The sequence below is a fragment of the Ixodes scapularis genome, unplaced genomic scaffold, assembly GCF_016920785.2.
Source record: "Ixodes scapularis isolate PalLabHiFi unplaced genomic scaffold, ASM1692078v2 PGA_scaffold0__279_contigs__length_252992795, whole genome shotgun sequence".
NCBI classification, from domain to species: Eukaryota; Metazoa; Arthropoda; class Arachnida; order Ixodida; family Ixodidae; genus Ixodes; species Ixodes scapularis.
Genome location: NW_024609835.1, coordinates 95,147,786 through 95,174,607, shown reverse-complemented (window position 1 = coordinate 95,174,607; position 26,822 = coordinate 95,147,786). Strand labels below are relative to the sequence as shown.

Here is a 26,822-nt window from a genome sequence, read left to right as displayed (position 1 = left end):
ACCGTGCTATCTTTAATGGATCGTTCATAAAACATGAACTAGCGGAGCAAGTGAGGGTCCGCGACATCATGTTCGCAACGCTACAAATGCGCATGAACAGTAAAAACCAACACATACATAATATCAAATGAAAGAGGATTGCATTGCCTTTCGAATGACATCAATCCCACAAAACAGTAATTAAAAGGAGAGGAGTAATGACCTGCCAAAAAGTACCTAAACTGCCACCTTCAGTGGGACCGTGGCCTTAAGCAATGCAAAACGTCATTTTTTGGTTCAAATATATATATTTGGACAACACCGTTAGCTGATCTTCCTCCATAAGTTGCGGTGATTGGCTCTCCGAGTATTCCGCGGAAAAGTAGACGCACTGGCCTCTTTTCGATTGTAACGCTGATGAGTGGTGTAATTTCCCGGATGTTTTGGATTGGGCAACAGCTTGATTGTTCGCACCAGGGACAGCGCTGCGCGATGGAATGAGGGAATAATATATCACGTGTCTTGTAATTTTATTTCCTTTGTATTATTTGAAAGCGCCCGTTTCAACAAAGTGCGCAATGAGCAGCATTCAAGTGGAGCTACCACAGCCTAACATATGTCGCATCATCTCGGGACAGTTCGTCCGGGACGCTTCATACTAAAGACATTTTAATAGAAAATGTTTTATCGCATTATTTTTCATCACGCTTTATATCACTACACTGCATTCAAACAGAGCTTATGCTGCATCTTCTAATTTCAATGCTTTAGGATGACGTATCTTCGGTATAACTTGTCCGGTCTGAATTGTACTGTATCAAATGCTTTGGGATGAAATGAGTGGACCCCCATGGAATCACTGTGCTCGTTCCAAAAAAGTTTAAATTTTATATATTCCATCAGACATTAATCTCCACCACTAAAGACGAAAAAACAAAACAAAAAAACACGCCGAATAATTTCGGAGAAATCAATATTACAACTGCTTACAAACGGCTTTGACGTACCCTGAAGTGCGTCGGGCCAAAACATCGAGAACTCGGTCAGCTAGAACTCGTCATCACTAATTTAACGCCTTGTATTAGACGAGCGCAGACGCCGCAATCATATCTTATCAGAGCTCCGCGATGTCCCCCAGTAGGCGACGTAGAAAACTCAGTTCTATGACCTTCTTATCTAGAAGGTGTTAACTCCGGGCCCTTTTGCTAAAAGCGCACCTTTCTGAGGTGCGACCAGATGAAAGTCATCTCCTTGCGGTAAGTGAGCGCTAAATCAAAGCTACATGCCATTTTGACACCATAGTTATTGGCAAGTTAGAAGTTCAGAGGGCGCTCCTTCAACCTCTTCCCACTCTGCCAGAGGAAACGCTGGATAGGAGATAGCCTCCTCTCCAGCGCTCGCACTGCTAAAGTGGAAAGAGGTGGGAGGCGCATCCCCTGAAATCTTAACCTGCCACCGACTATAGCGCCCCTGAGATTTTTTTGCCTTTGATAACACTTCGTTCCACGCGGAGACAAAGCACATCGGAAGGCAACAGTCGCGTGTTGGATGCAGATCATCTGCTACGACTAGTCCTTAACCTTTCACCGAGTATGGTCATTATGAAGTTGGCTTTAAAAATGACATACGCTTTGTTGCCGTGCATTCTTTTCGAGTGTTGTTTTAGGCCACCAGTTTGTCGCGCTGATGGTCAGAATACAACGTTTTTTAAAGGTACAAGAAAAATAAGATAAATAAAGTACGCGCACAATGGGTAATGAAACTTTATATATTGTGTGTTCTCCAGCTGCATTTTTAATTTGCACATGTGCCTACATATCCGCTGGAGTGAGTATGTCGCGGGGCGAAGGGCTGCTTTGTCTAGACTAGCTCTGTAGAAATGACTGGAGTTTGAACTTTACCGGAAAGGGCAGGTGCAACCGAGCCGTCAACGTAGGCTCATCACAAGCTGCACCTGCGCCCAGCTTTGCACGGTGCTGTAACCCCGAATTCTGTAAACTCTCTTAGTTACAAAGACTTCGAAGCTCTATTTTGAGGTCAAGCGCTTTACCAGGCTAGGCTTTAATTTGAGCAGATGTTTGCGTGACGCAAAGCTTGACTCGCACTCCCCGGACCTGCTCCCATTCTTTTCTACTTTTGCGGGCAAGAAGTTTTTGAAAGTGGCACTTTAATTTTATATTTATCGTTATAAAAATTTTGAGCACCAAGTAGGAGTGTTTGACAGGGCGTAGGATAAAAACACAAGCTGAGACTTGAAGTAGTAAAATAAATATAAAAACTACTCTGGTAATGTCAAAGGAGGCATGAAGAAAAGGTAGATTTCGCGAGGTTTAATTTTCTATGCCTTCTTAAAGCCTTCTTTGTGTAACGCTCCTGGTAAATATATCGCGAAAATATCTTACTGTTAACTTTTTTTTTTTTTTTTTTGCCACGTTACACAAGCCGTTGCTGCAAGCCTCCAGTTCCGTTATCAAGTTGGAGAGAACTACCAACAACCTGAACTCTGTATTATGCCTAAAAATAAAATTATAAACAGCAGAGTAGCTACTTAAGTTTATACACCCCAGTGACCGTGCATGGATGCATTCGCAGCGACTCACCCACTCAACGTAAAAACGCTTGTGGCGAGCCGATGTGGCGAGCAATTCAAGGAAAAGCTTCGTGACGCAATCTTGAGTCACGGTTATCCCGTTTTGTTGTCACTTTAGTTGCTGTGGATACACCTGACTCTCTAAAAACATGTTGTAAATTATTCAGAAGCCAACGAATTCGGCTGCCATTCCTAGGAACACCCGAAAAGTGTTGGGCTGGCGGTGCGACAGAGCGAAATCGCCGAGCCGCGTTTCTGTGTCTCGACTCGCGTACAAGCATTTGATTTAAAGGAGAGCCTGCTCCTACCTCGTACAAAAGACACGGCGTTTGCTTCTGACTCGATGACAGAACTATCGAGAGTTTTAGGGAACAGTATTTGCACATCCGACACGGTACAATGAACCATCCGGTACGAACTTGGCATGTGCTAACGCGGAAGACTCGCGTGTGCGCAGTTCGTACCGCCTCGTACCGTATCGGATCTGGAAAAAACCGGGTCTCTAAAGCTTTATTATACGCCTCGTGCATGTTTGAAGCGTGCTGACTCCACACGTATGTATGCTTTGAACACGTCATTAAAGATTAAATATCGAATATTTTAGCACATTACCTTTCTTTATCGTGGGACTTTCTGAATGGGGATTTTTAGAATAGGGAGCTATATCGCCTTGGGTTCCCCGAGCAGCTTAGGGCGGTTGCATGCACGAGCGTAGAATTTCCCTAATGTGAGAGAAACAGGGGCGACCTTTCGTGATAGTACACAAGCCTTCCTCAAGCGAGAGCACCTGCAAAAAAAAGCACGTTAGTGAACCTCGAACGTGTCTGTCGTTAACCAGAGTGCACCTACGAAGACCGCTCCATTAAACGTCCTGTTGCCAGCGCAGTTTTCAGCGTCGCTCTTTGGCGTTACGATTTCGAACACGCATGTGCTAGGCTCTGCAGATTGCGGAATAGGCTGTATAATGAGTAGGCACTGACTGATGTACGCACAGCTTTAAAACTGTTACATTTAGCTCTCCTCCAAATTGTTTCAGCACTGGGGATAAAATTGCATATTTACACAGAAATGCAACTAATACAAATTCACCCCCATTAAAAAAAAAAAGAATTTATGTTTGCGTTTTGCATCTTTTTTATAAACATATTTTCTATCAAAGCAAGTTTCAGAAAGCCAGATGTTTCTGGTTTACTGAAAGGCGATATACATCAATTCACTATTTATAGAACTGTCTGTTCGAGCTATCTCAGGAGCTGGTGTGCGCGCGCAACACGAGTGAAAGTATACGACCTATGCCACCTCGAAGACAAGGCCTGCGCATGATGTCATCGTTAGTAGATCCCTGACCCGCCCCATGCAAGCGGCAAACCACCCGCAGCTTGATGAGAGTAGGGGACACTCCACAACTACGCCGCATTGGCTAGCGGCCATAGCTGCGTGCGCGACTGCTGAGCGCGAGCTGATAGCGAGCTACCACAGTTAATTTGCAATGTGCATGCGACACCATCAAGATTGCCGGTGTTAGCAGCCTATAGCCTAGTTCACATGCAGCGGTTTTTGCCCTAGAGCGGCGCGATTTCTGCCGTCGCGGCACTCTGGCTAGCACCAGCGATTGAGCGGCATGAGCGCCGCGACGGCAGAAATCGCGCCGCTCTAGGGCCAAAATCGCTGCATGTGAAACACGCTTATTAGTGTGAGCTCGTGCGACACAATCAAGATTGCCGGTCTTAGCAGAGTATTAATGTGAGCTCGTGCGACACCTTCAAGATTGACGGTCTTAGCAGCCTATTAATGTGAGATGGTGCGACACCATGAAGATGGCCGGTTTCAGCAGACTATTAATGTGAGCTCGTACGACACCATCGAGATTGCCGGTCTTAGCAAACTATTAATGTTAGCTTGTTCCGAGCATTACCACTGAAGCAGGCGATGTCGCATATAGCAGACGATGTCGCAGACGAGGGTACTCATCCTGGCTAGCTGGGAGGCACTGAGGGTACAGTGTACTGAGGGGATCTACTCGTGATGATGTTTAGAGGAGGAAACGCGCAGGCCTTGTCGTTTAGCTGGTATTGATACGACCCAAGTGTCAACGAGCTGCTCATCACCATTACTAATTTTCAACAGGTTATCGATGAGTGCGCAAATGCTCTCAACATTGAACACGTCATCCGCCATACTCATTTGCAACGAAAATATTTGAACCAATGTTTCCTATTGGCTCGAGAACGCTGCCTGGAAAGCAACTACGACTGGTGCGTTCAGCGCCCAATGAACTAACCTCACCTCCAGTTTCACTACGCCATCGCTGCCCATCGTTTGGACTGTAGTGTTTCTGCACCAGCGATAACCGCGCTAAGGGTCTGCGCGACCAGAGCACAAGGCGGCACGAGCTTTCTCGGAAACTGGCGCCTGCCTCCTATGAACTAGAGCTATGGCGGCGTCACGCATGCGTGGAACGCTTAGTGAGAACGGTCTATTCCGTTCGTTCATTGGAAGTTTTCCCAACGTGGCAAAAGGCGTCACAAACCCGGAGCGTCATACTATTGGATGCCGCGATCTTCGTGGGTAAAAGCTCCGGCAACAAAACTGGAGCAACGGTGAGTGTCGCTGTCGCTACGGCGTCTTAACGCCTGGCTGCCGAAGCTATTCCGTGGACTATTACGTTGGAGAGCGACCTGCAGCAGAACGGGCGTTTGGCTCCTCCACCACCGCCAAGACCGTGGCCGGCGACAACGTATTTATGATGTCATCAGGTGGAAGTCGAGGAACACTTTTTGGGACGCGGTAAACACACAGGTTGGAGACGCCTTCCAGGCGCCATATAGCTTCCAGAGTCGGGCCAAATCACTTCTTTCGGCCACTAGGCGCCTCCCCGTACTATGCCAAATACGATGGGCCTCCAACGTCGCTGACTGGTTAAGAAACACAGAGGCGTAATAAACCCCAGCATCTTGTCATCGCTCCGAAGACGATAAGATCCCATTATTTGCACATAAGAAAAAAATAAGAGCAAATCACGAAGCTAGAAGCGTGTAAAGAAGTAAATAAAATTTGGCTTATGTTTACTAAATTCTCAGTGGCTATTGCGCAGGAATGGTGTTCTTTTGTCACCTTCCTTGTCACTAGTGTCATATTTTTTTGTTTTCTTTTTACTATAATTGACTCTGTTAGTGTGACGTCATGACTCCAAACAAACCGTTGCTAGGGCCGTTGTTATGAACAAATACATCTGGCTAGGTTTCGCTACGAAAACCCGACCGTTCAAAAATCAGGAGTAGGATTTAAACTTCTGAGAGTCACAGATTTATGAAAGCTTGAACTTCACATATGTTTCGACAGAAGTGTGCCAGTAATCGCTTGTTTCTGAAATATTTAAGACTGCAACTTCCGGTCCTCAAGATGCTTGCAGCAGACGACGAATGCAAGAAGTATGCCGTCTGCCAAACGCGGCAGGCCAAGCCGGCGCCGTCGTTTGAATCGTGTGAGTAAGGACGATATTCTGATGTTGCATTTGTTCTAAATATAATGATTTTCAGTAACTTAAAATAATTCATATTGGGGTGCAATGCAAAATATGGTTTATCGAAAGTCCGGGCGTCGATCGAGATGATCGTCTGCTGAAAGATCGCATTGGACCCGTGAGAAAAGTACTTCAGGCGATTGGTCAAGATCAAAAATGTTTTGTGGACTCGCACTATGTGAGGGTGCGTCATACCTGGTTGTAACCATCACAGCATTGGTTACTGTAAAATCGCGATAGACATGGAACTGTTTAATAACCTGACAACCTCAATATTAATAATAATGATAATAATAATAGTAAACGAATTACCTAGACGGCGTACGGTTTGTTTCTCATACTGGCCTGCACTACGCCGGTAATGCACTTCAGGTATACAATAGTAAGGGTGCAGGCGAGCTGGTGGATGTTAACCATGTTGAATATACCTGAGACTGGGGTAGAAAAACATAAAAGTCGAAGAAACAGAACGGGACAGGACGACGTCTCAAACGAGACGTCGTCCTGTCCCGTTCTGTTTCTTCGACTTTTATGTTTTTCTACCCCAGTCTCAGGTATATTCAACATGGTGCACTTCAGGTAGTCGTCGTAAATGATCTGCATGACGTAGCTTTATTTTACGGCATTTTCACCCCTCTGAACTAAGCTGGGTTCTTCGCAGAAAAAAAAAAAAAACGTCTATTGCGGAGGATTCTACGGCCACGGAAATGCACTTGTTTTTGTCGCTTGTTTCCTGAAGCAATTCGATGAAGACGCCCGCTGCAACAGAAGCCATCAAATCTATCGTGCCGTCTGCTACCAAAGCAAAGCGGAGTGTACTTCAGAAATGGTTTTCTTCGTTGCAATACGACACAGAGACAAGAACATCTTCATAATTATATATCAAGAAGCTAGGTTGCTTACAAAGAATTATTTACTTACTTGTAAGCAAAAATCTAGCCTCATGTGGAGTTTCCATGCATTAGTCCATAGCAACGCCCCTAGCAACAGTTTGTTTGGACCCAGAAACCATGTTGTGACGTCAGCACTTACGGGGTCAATTGTTTAGCAGGTTTTCTGCCCAGTAACCCTTTTTTTATGAAACCAGTTTGTTACTGGGAAATGTTGAAAGGAAGAGGTGTTTTAGATAGGATCAAGTGAAACTTCATTCAGTATCAGGGCTTATGAAAGCTTTTTTTCCGATGAAACCATTGTGCAATATATCTATGGTGAGTGCTATGCTGCTGAATTTGCCGTACGAACTAACACCCCAGGAGAGAATGCAAGTAGTTAACTTAGAGTTCACAATCAAAGATTATTTCCCATCTTGCAGCAATAGAAATGAATGACGACTGTAAAAAGAAAGAGATAAACCTTAACGGTAGGCAAATTATTGGCTTCACAGTTGACTTTTCCATAAGATCATAGTCCGTAGCATCTCATTGTAACTCTGCAGCCAGTGACATTGCAGTAATGTTGATTTTCAATAATTATTATCATTATTCTGTTTGTGCACGGGTTAGATCATGTCTTTGCCACTTTGCCTTGCATTTATTCCCAGACGGAGCCTGCGGAATTGCTAAATAATGATAATAACGCCGATGTATTTAAGTCAAACAAATACCATTTCCCTAAAAGGTGAAAATTTGGAAGGCTTAAACGCATCAACATCTGGGAATAGATCCGGTTTAATTGTTTTACAGCAATGTCCACGCTCTGCACCAATGTCTAAATTGTTTAAAGGGCCGCTAAAAACAAAAACAAAAAAATACAAAAGCTTTTTTATTTATTTTTAAACAGTTTAGTTGGGACTCGCGCGTCAAAACTTGATTTTAGAGAAAAAATGTTTTTAGAGCAATATTGACGACGCGAGACGCAATTTAGTCGGCAGTCACCTCCTTTCCACTTGTTTGGCACTTCAGACAAGTGGAGGAGAGGTGGATCGCACTTTAAAAAAGCCCGTGAGTCTGCTTTCCTGCACAACGCTGGGAGAGCCAATCACCGCAACTTACGGGGGCAGCTCAGCGAATGACAATGCCGAAACATATGTTTAGATCAAAAAACGCAGTCTGAGTTGTGACATTAAGCAATGCAAGCGTGACGTTTTGCATTGCTTAATGTCACAATTCAGACTGCGTTTTTTGGTCTAAACATATGTTTCGGCATTGCCCTTCGCTGAGCTGCCCCCCGTAAGTTGTGGGTTGTGGTGGTTGGCTCTCCAAGTGTTGTGCGTGAAAGTACACGCACAAACTTTTTTTAGAGTGTGGCCTGACCTTCACGTTAAGGTGGAAAGAACGAATGGCCATCTCGTTGAGGTCGAAAGAGCGAATCACCGTTCCGTGACGCCATGGACTTTGCGCGCAGAATTTCAAATAAATCCCTCGCCGTCAAAATTGCCCTAAAAGGTTTTTTTCCCGTAAACTATATTTTTTGAAACGTGTGTCCCAACCAGACTGTTTAAAATAAAATATACGAGGGTAGAAAGTTGGGCAAGTTGGTGATTCATAATGACTAAAAAGCGCAACAAGACAACGGACAAAGCAAGACAAGACGACGGAGCGCTGCGTCTGTGTCTCCTCCTTGTTTGTCCGTCGTCTTGTTGCTCTTTTTATTCATTAAGATAAAACATGTTTTTTTCTTTTCATATGACGTTTAAGGTTCTGAAGGCATAAATAGCAAAAAGGAGATATTCCTGGTAGCGAATATCATTCAGATTACTGAAATTACTGCTTCTGAATGCATTGTCACGAACTCCCTAAAATGAAAAAAACAATTTGAGAAAGCTGCTAAGACACCTGCGATTAGGTGAGGATTCGAGAAGCAACGTAACTTTCTTCTTGTGTTTATCTTGGTTAAAGACGTTTTAAAAAATTGTTAACGGCGCGCAAAAAAGACGAGGACAACGAGAGTAGAGCACAAGAGCAGCGCTCGTCTTGCGTTTTAATCTCGTAGTCCTCTTTTTTTTTTTTTTTTTTGCTTGCTGTTCCGAATTTTTTAAGTCATGAACTAACTCGCCTGCATCACCCCCTTAATTAAAGACGTCTTTTAAGGCGGTTTCTTTTGTTTCTGAAGCGTTGGTTACTTCTCGTGTCTTCAGCCAGTTTAGGTGTTTTAATAAATATGATAAAGTTGCACCAGCTTGCCTGCGCCATCTCTGTAATATGAATAATTTGATAATGTTATTTCATGGCAGTATATTTTGGTTGCAGGTTGTCCCAATGGCTCGAAGAATGGTCGTTTATTTTCGTTGCTCACTGTTGAGACCACAAACATTATTAAGACGAAGGAATAGCAACGAAATGTAGGTCAAATAAGTTAACACTAAGAATTTGTTTTGGTGGGCGACTCTGTACGATAGGGAGAAAATATAAAATATGTGAGGAGAAATGAACAAATAATAACACTGAAGTCAACACTGTCAACACTTCTTACACAGCTCATGACAAAAACGTATTAAACTAGTCTTCGTATTTGGCCTGCTGCAGGATAATCGTAGCTTACAGTTCATTTGAAAGGGGAACTCCGCTGCGAAATTTAGATTGATTTTGCAGCGCTTGTCTTGCTAAAATCTTATAAAGATGCATGCGCGAGCTCACATTTACTGCTCGAAAAACGCGTACCCAGAGCACTTTTGCATCAATCCAAATCCACCTGCGGAACTTCCCATAAGTTACCGGATATGAGCAAAAACTTGGATGTGCATTAAATGATACCCATTTCCCAACCGCAGCTGAACGTCAACCCCTGTTAACGGATGTAATATATTTTCGACAAGGTAGAAATACGCCGCCTCGTGCCTAGTGAGGGCATTGTTGCCGCTTCCAGTACTGTGTTTCGAATTGTTGGAGCTTCAAGTCATTTTATTTCAACCGAAGGTAGTTTTCGAATATTCGGCATCATCGCTGGTGGCGTACCGTGCACAAGACTTCAGAAGTGGAAGCCACGTTCGCACATCCCCCACCTGAATTTCCGGCAAATCGAGCAGCGAAGTTCTGGTCCGATATCTTTTTGGCACCTCAGGTAATGAAACTGCGGTATCATAGGCGGGCAAGAATAATTCGAGAAATTCCACCGGGGATTTGAGGCTTAATTGTGCATGACTTAATACCCGAACATTATAAAGACTACATTTATTCCTGCGCAGGTATTTGTGATCAGTAGGGTACGTTGTTGGGTTAGTTGTTTCATCTTAGTTAAATATATAAAATAGCGCAAAAAGACAAGTACAAGTATACAGGACAAGCGCTTGTGAGTTGTAGGGGATTTCGTAGCTCGTATGTTGAGTTATCCGAGCACCACCGGCGCGTTCTCAATCCGCGCTCAACGTTAGAGCACGGGTTTTCATTAGCAGCGACTAGTAACGCAAAGCTCTTAATCTACTAAAGGTTCTTATTATTGGAAATACTTAGGGTAACGGGTAATGCACTAATATTGTAGCAATCTTCCACCTTGACGATTTAGCAGCTTGCACCTTGACGATGACTTTGCAAATTATTTTTAAGATATATCCCCAGTATACTTAATGTATACTACAAATCGTTTTTAGTACTGACACCTCAATTTCAAAACTAAAAGCGAAAAGCTTGTGGCATCGCGGAAAGCGGAGAATGAACAGCAGAGTACCAGTTTTTGGGAACTACTGACCTTTCGCTTGTTTTTGTTAATTGGAACTTGTTTGACTGAGTTTTGTTTCTGCGCGTTTTCTTTTCAGCGTGCTCTCGGTGCCACATCTGTTTGCATACAAGGCAACGGAAATATTTTCTATCAGAGCTCTGTACGTTTCTCGCCTTGATGGCGAGAAGAGTCGATTAAACGGCGCTTATCAATAGACCAGACTCACAAAGCCTTCGGCGCATGCGTGACGCAACCATTACTTTAGCTGACGGGACGCAGACGGCCGTGCATGTGAGGGCTAATGCCATCTCGTGCTCTACCCACGCAAAGTTCCAGCAAGGTCACGTGACCTATAAACCAAAATCAGTTTCTCCGCTAAATTTGCCGGGAACATTTAGCGGGCAATGTAACGTGACCAAAACACCAATTCAGTTTTGTTGGAAAATTTTGTGCGAAAATTGATGTCACGTGACCTACATCACGTGACCTATACGCACATTTCGTTTCCCTGCTAAATTTGGCGGCAAAATTGATGTCACGTTACCTGACGCCAGGTGGACCATACACTGATATATTTTCACCACTAAATTTAATATTCAAAGTCCTACAACGCATTTTATGCATTATATAGTACCTTGAGAGCAATAGCATATTAAAGGCGGCGAAATCACCTGTTGAGAAACAAAAATATTAGGAAGCATTTTTTGTGCTCGTTTGTAAAAACGCTTTTATTTCTTAAAAGCAGGAATCGGTTTCCGGAGAGCGGCGGTCAAACCTCGCAGTTATGGCGCCCAGTGATTTTACGAAGGGCCCGTCTCCCTAATTTCGTGCTCGCGGGGCGATTTTGGACAGCGAAATCGTCTCCATTACCGTTCATATGCCCATCTGAACAATACATGGCGTTTCAGAGCCCTGTGGGTATTGCTGGGAGTAATCCATTCGTTGACCGGTATTAAAAGCAAGGCGTTCGCAGTGCTGCCTGAAAATTCTGAGGATTCCGCAAAAGACAATTTCGAGATATTTTTCTCTTTGCCAAAACGACGTCAACTTAGGACGTGGCTAAACGCAAGGTTTCACAGGTATGATGTTTTCATGACTGACGTCACGGGTTCAAGTGTCGGACCGCGCGTCAGGCCTAGCTCTTTGTGAACCGCGCGACGCTTGAAAATTGTACCGCTGACGTAGTTAGCCTCTGTGTTACCGATATATACTGCTAGCCTTGCTTTTATTGAATGTTCATTCAACAGGCACGGAATTCTACTTCTGTGTTTATCCCTGCATTTAAGTGTTTCTTTTGTGTTTTAGAGACGTAGTAAACGCACGGTCCAACTCGTGCGTGTTTGATCGCGGACCCCATAGACGCCGGCTTGCCGGCCGGTGTATATAGGATTTCCCACGCACTCACTCGTGATTGGTCAGAAGTGTTGTGAAGTCACCATTATATTCCGTTCACCTTTAAAGGGGCCGTGGAATGATATCTGCTTTGAATGTTTTCTCACTTTACAGGAGCTTACTGACAATAGTGGGACCCATGTACAGTTGCACGCAAAGCCACTGACCAAGAATCTTTTTTTTTTTTTTTTGTTGCGCTGTCATTTCAAGGACAAAGGCGAGATTTTGTTCTTCATTCCCTCCTTCGCAAAATTCGATGAAGTAGCTGAGAGATTGCAGTATCCTTCAATGACAATATTTGAATGCGGCTCATTGGCTGGGCCCGAGCATTCTGTGAGCACACAACTTGGGCTCGTGATAATCAATAGTTCGACAAGCATTCGGGTAGGGGGCCGTTTCTAATCGCTGCACTGCCGAGAATTGCCGAACCCTAACAAAGTCTTGAAATCAGCGCGTGGCATGTGCTTTGCCAACCCCAGCACGTGGCAATTATTAAAGAGATAATGAAGACAATCTCGGCTATTTTTCGGGGGGATCGATATGGGCTTCAGCTACGTCCTAGGCAACGGTACCTAAATTTAAGCCGAAACCGACGTTTGTATGCCTCGCAAATCAATTAAACAGTTGCAGTAATAATCGTACCTGGATCGATTGCGGCGACGCCCCGAGAGTTGCGGGAGAAGCCAGGAGAATCGGAGTTTGCGTGACTTTGCGGAGCTTAGAAGCGCAACGTCACAAGAGACGCGTCAGCGATTGGAAGAAAACGAGAGACGTGCCCTCGTTCAAATTTTTGGTTCGCGATTTTTTTTAACACTGTTGCAATTTTGACTTGAATAACCATGAAAAGTATAAATCGGACCAGAAATGATTACTAAACCCTAATTAAAACAGCATAATTATTTTTCGCATTGGTATGCTGGACCCGAAACGTATAACGAGCAAATATGAGCAAACAAGGTAAATAAAAAAAAATACAGCGTGCAAGACGCGGGAGAGGTTTGGTTCTGGCTTCAGAAGTTGGTCTCGTGTTTACTTTGAGAACATGGCACTGTAAGGATTCTGGCACTCTAAGGATTCTGCAAAGCGCCCGAACTCACTCGCGAGAGCGGCACTGTCGTCCATGTTGACAGGTACGACGAAACGACCGTCCCACTGAGCTGCTATAACCCACCGCGCTTACCAGAGTCTCGATCTCCTAAATGCTACTGATACCGACTATTCACACTGACGTCACCCCCCTACGTCACCTCCGTTTTCGAAGGCCCAGAAATAAGAATGAAGATAGTTCAGTTTCGGTTTCTTCAGTTCTTTGGGAGGCATAGAAATACGCGTCACAAATGTCCATTACAATTGAGCAGTGTGCTAGGTTCGTAGGAGGCCTAAAAACACCATTCAACTAAGATAATTAAAATCGCCTTCATTGTTCCTTTAACACTGACGGAATATTATCGGCTCCATATCAGCCGGCCGCTTTTATGGCTGCGATTTGACGGGTTGAACGCTGCTCGTTTTTCTTTGATTTTTTTTTGCGACGTCTACTGCGTGCGTTGAGAAAAGAACGTGTGTTTCATAGGTACTTAATATCAGAAATTCGTTCTAAGCATTATTTGTGTAAGCGCAAGAATTGTTGCATTGCCCCTTCAAGCTGAGACTGCAGCCAATGCACAGGCACAAGAGCACGAGTCTCAGCATGAGGGTGAAGGGAGTAGACGCCTTTCCAAAATTTACAAGTCTTCAGCCTAGCGTGCAATCTCCTCAAACAAGCACGCGCACGTTCGTCGCTTCGGAAAGCGAGCAAATCACGCACCATACGCACGAAAACTTGAAATAGAACCGGCCAGGAGCCCTTTTATGGAAGTCTATGGGAAAGTAGCGCTGAAGGCAGGCAACTGGTGTGCCGTTCTCATATGTAGTCTCATTAACTATAGTCATGCTGACCGAAAGCAGATATTTTCACATAATTTTATAAAAAAAGTCTCCAACATGAGAATGCTCCGATAACGCCTTGATGCTAGTATTCTCATTTTTTATGTCTAGAGTCTCTGCCTGGTGTATCTGATCAGAGCTGAATGTCTGGCATGCGCTAATCAGAGCTGTTTTTGTCGCTATTAAACCTACAGACTATTCAGTTTTATTTTTCAAGGGTATTACGCATTGTTGGTGTAGTAACATATATTAGCTTACAATATACGATAGCTTTTCTAGCTACTGGAACTAGTCTTTACAACACTGGTCAGCGGGATCCTCTTGGTTGTAAACATTGGCAGTGACGATTACCTTCAAATCCATAACGTCTGATGGGGAGACGTTCCAAGAAAAAAAAATGAGGGGAAAGGAGGAGAAAAAATAAAGAGAAGTTTATATTTCATATCAATTCTGGCTCGGATCATTATCACAACGTATACGTCGCATGTTCCATATAGCATAATCAAAAGCCAACGGCACATTATAAGTAAAAAAATTCGAAACAAGTGCATTATTTTAAACATTTTAAAGACTCTATGTTATTTTCACTTTGCAGGTGGTTTGTGATGGAAGTGTTGGACACGTTCATCGCTCTAATGCTATCTGTCGTCTTGGGGACTGCAGCAGTTCAGGAACGATTCACTCAGAGCTGCCTTCAAGTTGCGCTAAGCCTGGGTGAAGTGCAGGGCACGGCGGTGAACTTCGAACACAACGGAGTCTCTTACCAAACTGCGGCCTTCCTGGGCATCCCTTTCGCTGAAGACACAGGATATGAAAACCGCTTTAAGAAACCTACCGCTACTTCAGGCTGGAACGGAGTCTTCAACGCTACTTACAAGAGGTCACCGTGCATCCAGCGAAACACAACGGGGCCAAATGGCTTCTTCGTCGACGCATCGAACGCAACTGAAGATTGCTTGCATCTGAACATCTGGGTACCAACGGGTTGTGTTGACGGTAGTCAGCGGTATCCTGTCATTTTCTGGGCGTATGGTGGAACATTTAACACTGGAGGAAACAGCTTTGACTTCTACGATGGCCGCTTTATTTCGGGGTTTGGAAAGATGATAGTCGTGGCTCCCAACTACCGCGTCGGGGTGTTTGGTTTCCTTAACACGGACACACCAGACGTCACTGGCAACATGGCGCTGCACGACATGATTACGGCGCATGATTGGGTGATGAACCACATTGAACGCTTTGGAGGCGACAGGAACAACATAATTCTTGCTGGCCAGAGCGCGGGGTCAATTATAAGTTCCTTGTTCATGATTAGTCCATTGCTACCAAGTTCGTTCTACTCCAAGGCATACTTATTGAGTGGCTCAGCGTTCACAGTACTGCCTGAAAATTCTGAAGGTTCTGCAAAAGACAATTTCGAGATATTTTCAAACAAAGCCAGCTGTTCCATTGAAACGACCACTGAATCACTTGAATGTCTACGGGCAAAGAATGGCACGAAGGTATTGAATGCGGAATTGGAATCAAGCCTACTTTTCACACCAAGTTACTACGACGATATTTTGCCCGTTAAGCTGACCGAATTACTGCAAGGTATTGAAGCAATCAACAAGACGGTTCTGCTCTCCTCTACTCGTTCCGATGGAGCGGGGTACTTTGAACTGGCATTCCCGGATGTGGTCGAGAATAATCTTACGTTTACTCCAGCCTTGCTTGCTCAAACGTTTCCTACCATTTTCGACAATATTGACAACGATACCTTGTATGGTATACTTGAATTGTTACCGGGACCTTACAACATATCGCAGGATAACTACATGGGATGGAAAGAGCTTTTAGGAGATATCTTGTTTCGCTGCCCCATGCATTTTATGGGGGAAGCTCTGAGTGAAAAAGGAGCAAACGTGTACATGCAAGAGATTTGGTCAAAACCTTCCTTCAGTGTGTTCAGCGCCGAGTATGCAGGCCATGCCGAAGACGTGTTTATGCTTTTTGGATACTCTTTCCTATACCCTTTTCTGGCCACCGACGAAGACAGAGACACCACTCTTCGAATGATCAGAACACTGGCGGACTTCGCTTGGGAAGGGTAATGTGTTCAACACAATATTATAATTACTACCATTGTGCCTAAACGACAAGTTAAAAAACAATTAAGCGGAAATTAGAGTTCGCATGTGCCACACTCTGTTTCACTTGAAGTGCAAGTGAGGCCGAAGCTACAAGCGTGAGCGTGTGGACCTGAACAGTGCTTGCACTGCACGAGCGCGCGTGCTCGGCTGGGACCCTGAAAGTCCGCTGAGTTCGCTCTCGTAGCTTCTGCTACGCTCACTCTTAAGGCCGGTTCAGACACTTGCGTTTGAGTGCGTTTGACTGCGTTGCGTTGAGAACCGAAAGCGAGTCACCGGCACATCTGTGCTTCGTATGAAGCGTGGAATCTAATTCAAGGAATCATCTTGGCACGCGATATAAGCAGCAGGAATGTCCTGGTTTCTCGCAGCCGCAACGCAGTCAAACGCAGTCAAACGCAGTCAAGCGCAGTCAAACGCAACTGTCTGAACCAGGCTTTACAGTGAAACGGAGTATGCAACAATACCTGGCCCTGACGTCACGCAGCTGCAGCGGCGCTTTCGATGGCACGGCGCATGCGCAGGCGCTTCACACGAATCTGGTGTCTGCGCACGCGCACGTGCCAACGATCGCTTGTTTGAAAACTATGTGTCAGTCTATAGCCAATACTTTCTAAAAAAAAATGTGGGGTGTGTGTATGTTTGTACAGTCCAGAACTTAGTCTGTCTCAACGGGCGACTTGTCCCCCAGCTGTAGAAGATACATTTAGCCAGTGCAGTACAACCGCTAGCCTGGGCTCTTTAACGTGCACCAGGCAGTAGTGATACAGGACCGAACGCCGGTGCGATGCTCATCCAGATTGAGACGGGCAGGTGTGGGGACTGAACCCACGATCCCCGGGATCTGCAGCGCGAGCTTTCGCTCTACGTGCTCGGAGCTGATACCCAATTCACACTGCAGAGTAAAGGTACCTTTAGCTTAGGTCCCTTTGCTGAAGGTAACTGTAGTAAACGGCGTTCTTGATCTCACGATAAATAAACGGAGCACTTTAGAGTGATGTCGATTGCATTCCAGCTTAACCGCGAGAGGAGCACGTGATAAATAGGTATTCCTTGAAATCGGTTTGACGCGCAGTTTTTTTTATTATTATTGGATGAGAAATATCACATTTAAAACCGTAATAGTATTTCTGTCTGCTTTTGCGGCACTTTGCTTTTTCCTCGAAGTCTAAGGGTGGACGTAAATGAGTCTTGCTTTAAAACGTCCTACCCATCTGGCCACACTGGCCCTAAATCATCGGCGTTCACGAATTCGCATTGCGAGGTGGGCGACCTTTTAGTTTAGCAGCTCCATTTTTTTTGCAAAGTTCTCACTGAAGTAGCTGAATAGGTCCCGGCAGAAACGAAGCACGTTGCAGACTCACGGTTACGCCAGTCACGGGATCGAGAGGGATGGACGACGACGTTTATAAAAGGTCCTGGGCGGGATAGTGGGGCAACTCGTCTACAACCTCAAAAAAGAGCTCGCAGTGGTCTATCGCTTTCGGGTTCGTAGCAGACATTGCTTTCCACGTGCCGCCGCTGCTACCTGCTAGCTAGAGTATGCGTTCATCATTATTGTATTATTCCATCAGATTTGTGTTCAGAATCATTTCATAATTTGATACTTATATATATTCAATTTGTTATAATGCATTAAACAAGATATATTTATATATCTGTGATATTATTCTGAGTTCGTGGGTCTGAGTCTACTCCCTGTAGTTGTTAAGGGAGCTCGGCGAGCTCCTTTTAACACAGGACCTCCCTTAGCGAAAGGAACCTTCATGCGCCTTGTGATCACGATCTCCAGCTTCCTTTACGACAGGTACCTGGGCTAAAGGTACCTTTACGCTGCCGTGTGATTTGGGTATTACGCTAGCCCCATTGGCCACCAATCCCCCCTTCCGATAGACGTATTGCTAAATTACCCAAGCAGCAAGGAGAATGCAGGGATTAGTGTTCCACGCGCCACACGCGCACGCCTTCCCCGTATAGAAGATTCGAAGTAAATAACCAAAATAAAGCGTTCACAAACGCGCGTTCGAGATGCAAGTTGTTTTAGGCATTTGCTTTAGAAAAGTCACAATTGCTTAGGCCAGGACGTGCGGCGCGTGGAACACCAATAATTGCATTCTCCTTGATGCTTGGATATTCAGCATTAGGTATATACTACCTAGAACACAACGCCTGTGTGTTTCGTCCTCTAAACGCCAGCACTACTAAATCCACCCAGCACCCCACAGGCAGCCCGGGTGCGCGCCATTGTCTGCTACACCGTCTGCTCTATCCCCAGCTTAAGCGACTTACGTAGCTCATTTAAATAAAACAAATGCTCAAGCGGAGTGTCTATTGCTATAGCAGACGATGAAGTGAGACGCCCATGTGGAGCGTCGAATAAGCCTCCTGCTTTGTCCAAGAGGCGCTGCGGAAAAACTAAAGCCCCTTGATAAAGGTGTTTTCACAAGTACCGCCAACCATTGTTGTGGAAATGCGCAAGACACGTGCCACGAGCGGGTGCTCCGCCGCCATTCGCTTCCAAGGGCCGCTCATTTCAGTGCTGCGCCGCCATTTGCTTCCAAGGGCCGCTCGAGACCTGGGCCACGTGCGCTCGCGCATTTGGCGCTACTTGCAGAGACAAACGAAAACATATCGAGGGGCTTTAGGAAAAACCGGCTGGCAGCGCCCCCTACTATTTGCTTATCAGTATTGGGTAGCACAACCTTTCGCATTTGAATTTGTCGCGCTTGAAAACTTTAGACGGCGGTATGAATTCCCCCCTTACGATTGTCTTACGGCACGAGGTCGAGCCAATTTCTAACGTGGAGAGCTTCTTTCGTTCGTCCACACTTCGCAGAGAAAATAAAGTCAGCGATCGCAAGCTACTTCCATCCTGTACAAGATGTCGCAAATGTGGTGTCGGCGTGCTGTAACTAGAAAACACAGTGAGCTTCTTATGATGTCGAGCTTGGGGAGAGCATTACGAGATACGATAGCGGGCCTTGTAAGCAAAAACGCCCTAACTGCAGTCCCTCCGTACAGCCAACACTGTACGGAGGGACCAACCTCGAAATTGCACGATAGCCGACGAAAGCGATCGAGCGTCGACCGGCCAAGCGCATCGTTTTAGAGCGCAGCTCTTAGGCGCCCGTTTCCGGCTTGAGCGGCGTCGGCGTCGCCGTCGGCGTAACCGCATGTAACCCTCGTAACCCTCGTGAGGGTTACTAGGGTTACTGTCACGAGGGTTACGAGGGTTACTCTCGCGAGGGTTACGAGTGTAACTCTCGTGATCCTCGTGAGGGTAGCAACCCTCGTAACCCTCGTAACCCTCACGAGGGCTACGAGGGTCACTCTCACTAGAGTTACGAGGGTTACCCTCACGAGGGTTGCAAGGGTTACCCTCACGAGGGTCACGAGGGTTATGAGAGTTACCCTCACGAGGGTCACGAGGGTTATGAGTTATCTTCACGAGGGTCACGACGGTTACCCTCACATGGGTTACTAGGGTTATGAGAGTTCCCCTCACGTAAGAGTAACCCTCGTAACCCACAAGAGGGTTACGAGGGTTACTCTCATGAGGGTTACGAGGGTTACTCTCATGAGGGTTACGAGGGTTACCCTCACGAGGGTCACGAGGGCTATGAGAGTTACCCTCACAAGGGTTACTAGGGTTATGAGAGTTACCCTCACGAGAGTTACCCTCGCAATGGTCACGAGGGTTACCCTCACGAGGGTCATGAGGGTTACCCCCTGAGGTCGCGGGACCCTCCGCTGAGGTCACGTGACCCCCCTCAGGTCACGTGAACCCCCTGATGTCACGTGACCCTCCCCGCCAAGGTCACGTGACCTCAGGGAGTCACCTATCCCTCAGTACCCTACCATCCTATCCCTCAGTACCCTTCCATCCTTCTCAAGAGCTGCGCTCTATTCCGGCGTTACAGAGAGTTGTAAATGGCTTTCATTTTTTTACTATTACTATTACTTCTACTATTACTGCTACTACTACTACTAATAACAACAATCTTTATTTGCAGAGACATTTTACCCCGAGTGGATTGCTCGACTAGAACAGAAATACGAAAGCCCGTGCGCTTGTGTGTCTGCTAGCCAACAACCCGCGGCTGCAGGAGAAAAACAAAGAACTGCATGCTGCCTCTCGAGCTCTTGCATCTTTTCTTGCTCATCTGCGATGTAAGCTTCATGCAACATAAGATACGCACTAGAAACTCTACCTTCAGCACATGCTTGCAATTCGCATGACGCTCGTTTCGATGCATTCCATGGCCGCTTGATCGAGTTGCTGTGCCTTAGCAGAACAACCTAGAGGGCGAGAAAAACAATCGTGTCGCGTACTCAGTGCGCTGGGCGGTTAGCGTCGTATCCTCCGCTCGCCTTTGCACAATCTCGATGGGAACCTGTAGACGTTCACGCCGGGTGTTTTCCAGTTCTAGACAGTTAACGAACGCAATAGTTCCATCGACGGCGACGTTTCGAACGTATCGAGGCCGCGCTGCTGGCTGCCGGTTTCGACGTGCTTAGACGAAGGAAACATTACTAGCTTGCGGCGAGGTCGGGTCCCCGGGGTAACGTTGTAAGTTGACGACCACGGGTGACATATTTTGTGACATGACCACGCGAACACACAAATAACAGCAGTGTCCAGAGGTAAACAGCTGCTCGAACAGGTTTGTTACTGCGTGGGGCCGCGGGACTTGTACTACCCAGACACTCTATCGCCCGCCACCCGAGGGCGCCACGATACGTTCAAAGCTTCAGCGCAGGAGGCCTATGCATGAGTGAAAATGCCTACTGCTGTGCAAATGGCTCCAAAGCAGATCAGCATCGGTATTGTAGCGCATTAGCAGTTTTCGCCTTCCCGATGGATGAATGACAAAGGCAACAGCGGTTGCAAGCCCTTCCGAAGTACAGCGTTGTGTCCTAACACTCAAAACTGCGAATGAACATCGCGAAGATAATCCGCCGTATTTTTGACAACTGCATTGCCCTACGTTACAACCGCGTATGTGAAACTGCAATAGTGAGTTATCGAAACAATCGTGCTTCGTGTGGTCTAAAGGGCCAACAAGTCGAAATCCGACCTCGATTCGCCGGGACAACCGCGTTTCGTACAAAGCGTTAATACAAGTTAGAGAAGTAACTTGGCACGCGCAATACGAAGTGCATGTGTGCCGTTTCAAGCCTAAAAGAGTAGTGGTGTAGGAACGGCCCAAGTTACTCGGCGGCGCATTTTACGTAACGTATTCTATCGCAACTGAGAAAATAGGCATCCCCAGCTTTCACTCTGGATCATGTGCAAGACCTTTTCCTAGAGCAGGGATGGCCACAGTGACATGGGGTAAGAGCCGCAGACAAAACTACCAAATATCAGAGTGCCGCGGAAAAAATAAAGGAAGGAGGCTATTAATTACAAGAAATGATATGGAGGGAACAGTCCATTCCAGAGGGGACAAGGTTATTTCTCAGCTACAACAAATAACAGCGGGAAGCACAACGTTTCTTCAAACCGTTAAGCAGAGATGAATGCAATATTCGCTAGCCAACCACGATATACGTATAGAGTTCGAAATTCGTTCAAGAACAATAAAGGAAGCAGGGTCTGACGACATTTATGAGTCAAGAGGAGGTCCAGCTTTATGTAGGTAGTGTAATACAATACTGCTAAAACTGTGTTCTTCTTTTAAACTTAAAAGTATTTTCGTCTTGGGGATACAGAAAGAAAAGGGGGGCGCACAAACCAGAGGGCCGCGAGTCGCACTTGAACCTGCGAAGAGCCGCATGCGGCAGCCGCGGTTTGGCATCACTGGCCTAGAGCATAGCTAAAGTTTTTATATTTGATCTTCAAAAGGAAGCTGAAATACTTCCTTCACAACCAGTTCGTCGTACACAAGGTGGCAAGCGTTGAAAGTAGAACCTCCTGGATGTAAACGTGAGTCACGGTTTTACCGGTGAATACGCCTTGGCCGTTTCTGTTGCTGTTGACTCAACCGACGCAAATGTCTGAATCAGATGTTTGAGCCACAAGCTGCAGCCCATGGCGTTGCTCTGGCGCTTGAAACGTTTTGAGTGCAGGCGCGCACCAGCTGCATAAGATAAAACTATTGTGAAACGCCGCCAAAGGACCCAATAAAAAACACGAACGAACACCAACTGTCGCGAAGTACTGCAGGTCATGTTTCTGCACATTGTTGAACATGTCAAGTCGCGTTCCTATATTTCGCTAGGTGTGCACTATCTAGTCCTGATGTGCTATGTTAAGAATGGCATATTCCCAAGCCATATCGGCTCAAAAGTAAACGAAAAAGAAATGGTACAAATTCTGTTGTAGAACTGGTCATGGAGTGTCCGTCGGCCCTACTGAGACGGGTGTCGCAAACTCCAAATAAAATCGGTTGCTTCCAGAACATGTCCTTGACGTGATCAACATCATAGACAGCTGTGTTCCCACTAAATTAGCAGCCCACAATACAAAACGCAGCAACTGTGGAATGCAGAGAAAAACCAAGCGCCAAACGAAGAAAAAAACAAGCCTCAGATTTCTAGTTTTGTTTATATCGCTGGGACGTAGTTAAGACGGGGTCCACACTCTCCCCAAGCTTCGTGATCCTTTCCTTTTGGGCGCGTCTGGAATCCACTAAAGAGCTTCATGCACAGGCCTTGTCTTCTAGGTGGCATTGCTGTAGCGCACCGCAGCTCGTGAGCGCGCGAAGCAAATGCTCGCGCTACAAAATCCAGGGATCTTGTATTCGGCTCCCACCGTGCCAATTTAGATTTGGATGACCACCGTACAGGTGTGCGGTCGTGTAGCACTGCTGCATAATAGATGTCAAACTTTAAAGCCGGAGTCAGACTGCTTATACATCATAAAAGCGACAGTCTGCAAAAAGACTCAAACGCAAGTCACCACGAGATATATTCGTCAAATGCCGCATGTCAACGATTTCAAGTAAAAACCTGGCACGCGACATTTTAACCTCGGATATATGTGCTTTGAATGCCGCATGTCAACAAGTTGAAGGAAAAACTTGTTCCGCGACATTCTGACAACGAATGTTCCGGAGTCTAATGTCTGCAGACTGCATTTTGTATGATTTATAGGCACTGTGACTCCGCTTAAAGAGATGGCGAACCGAACATATTATTGTCTATAATAAGTGGCGCACTATCTTTTCATGAGTCAGAAGCCCCTGGTGTGCGCGAGGAGCACGAGCGACGAAATTTACATCATCATATCCGCCATTCACGCTTAATAAGCTCGAATGGGGGATATGATGACGTCAATTTCGTTGCGCGTGCTTGCGCACACCGGCGGCTGCTGAGTCATGGAAAGATAGTGCGCCGCTTATTATATACGCTGAAATGTTCGGTTCACCATACCTTTAATTGCGAGGCTAGCAGAGATACCGCACTTGCCGATTGTCTCATTTGCAGCAGAGACACCAGATGCCGATTGGGGCAGACTAACCTGCCGCTGTCTAAACAAATGTGCACCACAATTATTCACTCGAAAATGGCGTTCCCAGTCTTCCTTCGTCACGTGCCAGTTTTTTTATGTCTCACTACACGGAACTTAGTTGGGGATGTTCGAACACAATAGAAGGGTTTATAACGGTGGGCTCGCAACCTTTTTGTGACCCTAAGAAAAGAAATGGGGGGACACAAATGCAAAAGTTTGGCGCCGCCAGCATATAGAATAGGGTTTTTGCAACGCAGCGCGGCGTGCTTCCGTTTCCCGCTTGCACTGCCATTGCGGCTAACAATTAGCGTAGTTATGAAAACCGAAAAAAATATATATAAAAAAAAAACTTTTCATATGCGCTCAAGAAGCAATTTTGTGTATAAATATTAGTTAAGGTAAGACCGAATCAGCCAGACCAAAGCAAGAGACAATCTAAAATCAGGATAAAACATTGTGAGCTGTCTTCAACCAAGAACAATCAAATCCGTAGCGCTCTAATTCGGCACTTGTTTTCGGATTGTTTCCTTCAACTAAAGGCCTTCAAATAAACGCCGAAACTGAGAAGAACTTGAGCAAGCATACTCTGAGAGAAGCTGCTTTATTTAGACCTTAGCTGGAACGATTTGGAAGACTTATTTTTAAGCTACAGGCTTAAGCCATGAACGAAACCTACTTGGACTTTCGGAGTACCGAGACGTCGTCATGCCAACGGTTACCGCGTCTCTTTAGGTTTAGGAACAACCAGAATCAAAAGACTATATATAGAATGGGGTACGCTCATCGCTCATTATTTTCGATGTGAGGGAGACAAAGCGAAGCGAATGCCGGCTGCACCATTCACTGGCAAAGAACGTGGCAAATACGGCCGCGATTATGTCGAATTGGCTCCGAAGCGAACGGAAAGGTCGCTGCCATGCTTGCCGACGCCAACGCAACTCGGCCCCAAGCAATTAGGGGCCCCACACTATTTTTCAAATTTTGCGTTAGGGGCGATCGCCAATCCAAAACCCAAAACCCAAAACGCAGTCTGTGTTCGGCGGATGCGCAGTGGTGAGCCCCCATTTCTTTGGGGCCCTCAAGCTTTAGAGCCCCATATTCTAAAACCCGATAGCATTGTTTGACGATCGTTTCGACAACGAGAGAAGCCGAATCGCATGGCGAGAATATTGGAGAAACAGAAGTTAACGCGCCGGCAATTCGGTGGTACATAATTACTTGAGGAAGTCGGAGGGACTTTGGCGCGGTATCCCTTCTTTTTTTGTCTCGCGTTTCTAGTTATTTTTTTAAGTAATTGCGAGTGTACGTTGAGTTGAGAAAAGCCACTGTCACTGTCAGGATGGGAACTGTATGAAGTCGTTTTCATATGTCCTCCATTTCGGCACGAGTGCACACTCGAGGCTCACAAGACTCCTAAGTGCTATTCAAGGTAGAGATATCGCACTGGAGCTACTACAACTAAAGGTTGCCCTGCCGTTTATCATCCGGTCAGTAGTTTATCACTGCATGTGCCCAAAAGGTGCACCATAAAGCTGGGGTCTTGTTCTTTTAGTATTGGCCTCGCTTGCAGTTGGTATAACATAATGATTAAAAGGAAGTTGAAGAGGTTCTTGAAAAATCAAACGAGTTAGTGGTAAATTCCGGAGTATTTTTATCCTGTGACTCTGAACACCACGTTCGGTTTCCCCGAAGATGTCGGTAAACGCGAGGAAACAAGAGAAACCACCGAAAAGTCGTAATGTCATACACAGATCTTTCGGCCTCCAAGCGCGTGTCGCTCGCATGGGCAGCGTATGGAAATGCAGGCTTGCCAGGTATAGACAATTAAAGCACGCGCCAGATGAAGCCGCCATTGCCGACCTTCTCTTGTCTTACCAGGATGCCGAGTCACTGAAGCGGGCGTTGACGAGCCTCCACACAGGCTTATGCTGGAGAGAAGGACACAGTAGCACTTAAAGTGGCAATGACCTGTCCTGCTGCGGAAATGATGAAGTGAAGCGAACGGAATAAGAGGAAACAAAAACGGAAGGTCGGTTATGGCGGCGCTCGTGCACAGCTGCCCGGAAGCGTTTATATTCTCCCCTCTATCACCAGTCGTGGCGTCTTATTTCGAACTTTTTGAAAATAGCAAGAGGGCGCGTGCATAGCTTTAATATACGCTGAAGAGTTGCGAGTGTGGAGATTCCGAAAACTCTGGATATGACGCCTCGCTCCGAGAAGAAGGAGCTTCAGCGGTACTTCGAAAATTATTTTCTGCAGCTTCCGTGAAGAAAAGTGAGAAATAATCTCAATATTTGTGATCTTTTAGGCCCAATGAAGACGATTTAAGAGTTTATCCTCAGAAACAGAACCGCTTCACTTTCCCTTTAAGCAAGTTTGCATTTGGTACCATTTGGAGTCGTTGTTTTCATCGAATGTATTTCATTAATTACCTTCCAACGTGATCGAACTATAGCAACTGGCTTTTTCATGATTTACGATTCTCTTTTGCGTTATCAAGTGACTCATCCTAGTGGCGCACTGCGCTGCACTCTGTGTCTTAAATAATAATCGAGAATCTTCAACGTAGTAAAAAAATATATATTCTTGAGCTTGATGATATTTGGAATTACCTTGCTTTGTTTTCAGGAAGTTACCTTTACTGGAGGATGGAAGTGTCTGGCCGATGTACTCCACATCTGCTGGGTCACAAGTGGTTCAACAAACGGACTCTGGCTACTCGATCGAAGAACCTCGGGACTGTGAACTTATTCGGTTTTTGTCGTCTATTATTGAAGGCTCCTGATGGCTGCAGCGTGCTTCTGATGGGTCGTTCAAAAAAGCCCTGGACACGCAATTGATCACTGTAGTTTACTGTTTTTTTGTTTTGTTTTTTTGCCTTCGTATTTACCTATGATTTAACCCGATTCTGATACAGCTACCGCCTCTGTAGCCGTTATGCTGGTTATGATGTGAGGGAAGTGCACAAAAATTTTCGTATAAATGTTTAAGAAGAGAAAAATGAAACCCGTTTACAATTCCCTGTAACGCCGGTTGGAGCGCAGCTCTTGAGGAGGAGGATGGAAGCGTACTGAGGAACCAAAATTTCGAGCTCACTAAACAAGGCCGGGCTGATAGGCGGGAAGCTGCAAAACCAAAAAATATCACTCATACCGCAATATATCTAACGGATCGACGTATTTTCTGAAAAAGAAGTGCGCGAATGAACCCGGCCGACGAGGCCAGCGACACAAGGCA

General features: G+C 45.8%; 1 protein-coding gene across 1 annotated transcript; it reads left to right on the top strand.

Moving 5' to 3' along the window:
- Window positions 1-1,212: 1,212 nt before the first annotated feature.
- Window positions 1,213-26,645, top strand: LOC8036617 (acetylcholinesterase-1). Its single transcript, XM_029972108.4, has 3 exons — window positions 1,213-1,235; window positions 14,599-16,092; window positions 26,214-26,645. The coding sequence occupies exons 1-3, from the start codon at window positions 1,216-1,218 to the stop codon at window positions 26,368-26,370; spliced, it is 1,671 nt and encodes a 556-aa protein (XP_029827968.3). The 5' UTR covers window positions 1,213-1,215; the 3' UTR covers window positions 26,371-26,645.
- Window positions 26,646-26,822: the final 177 nt, after the last annotated feature.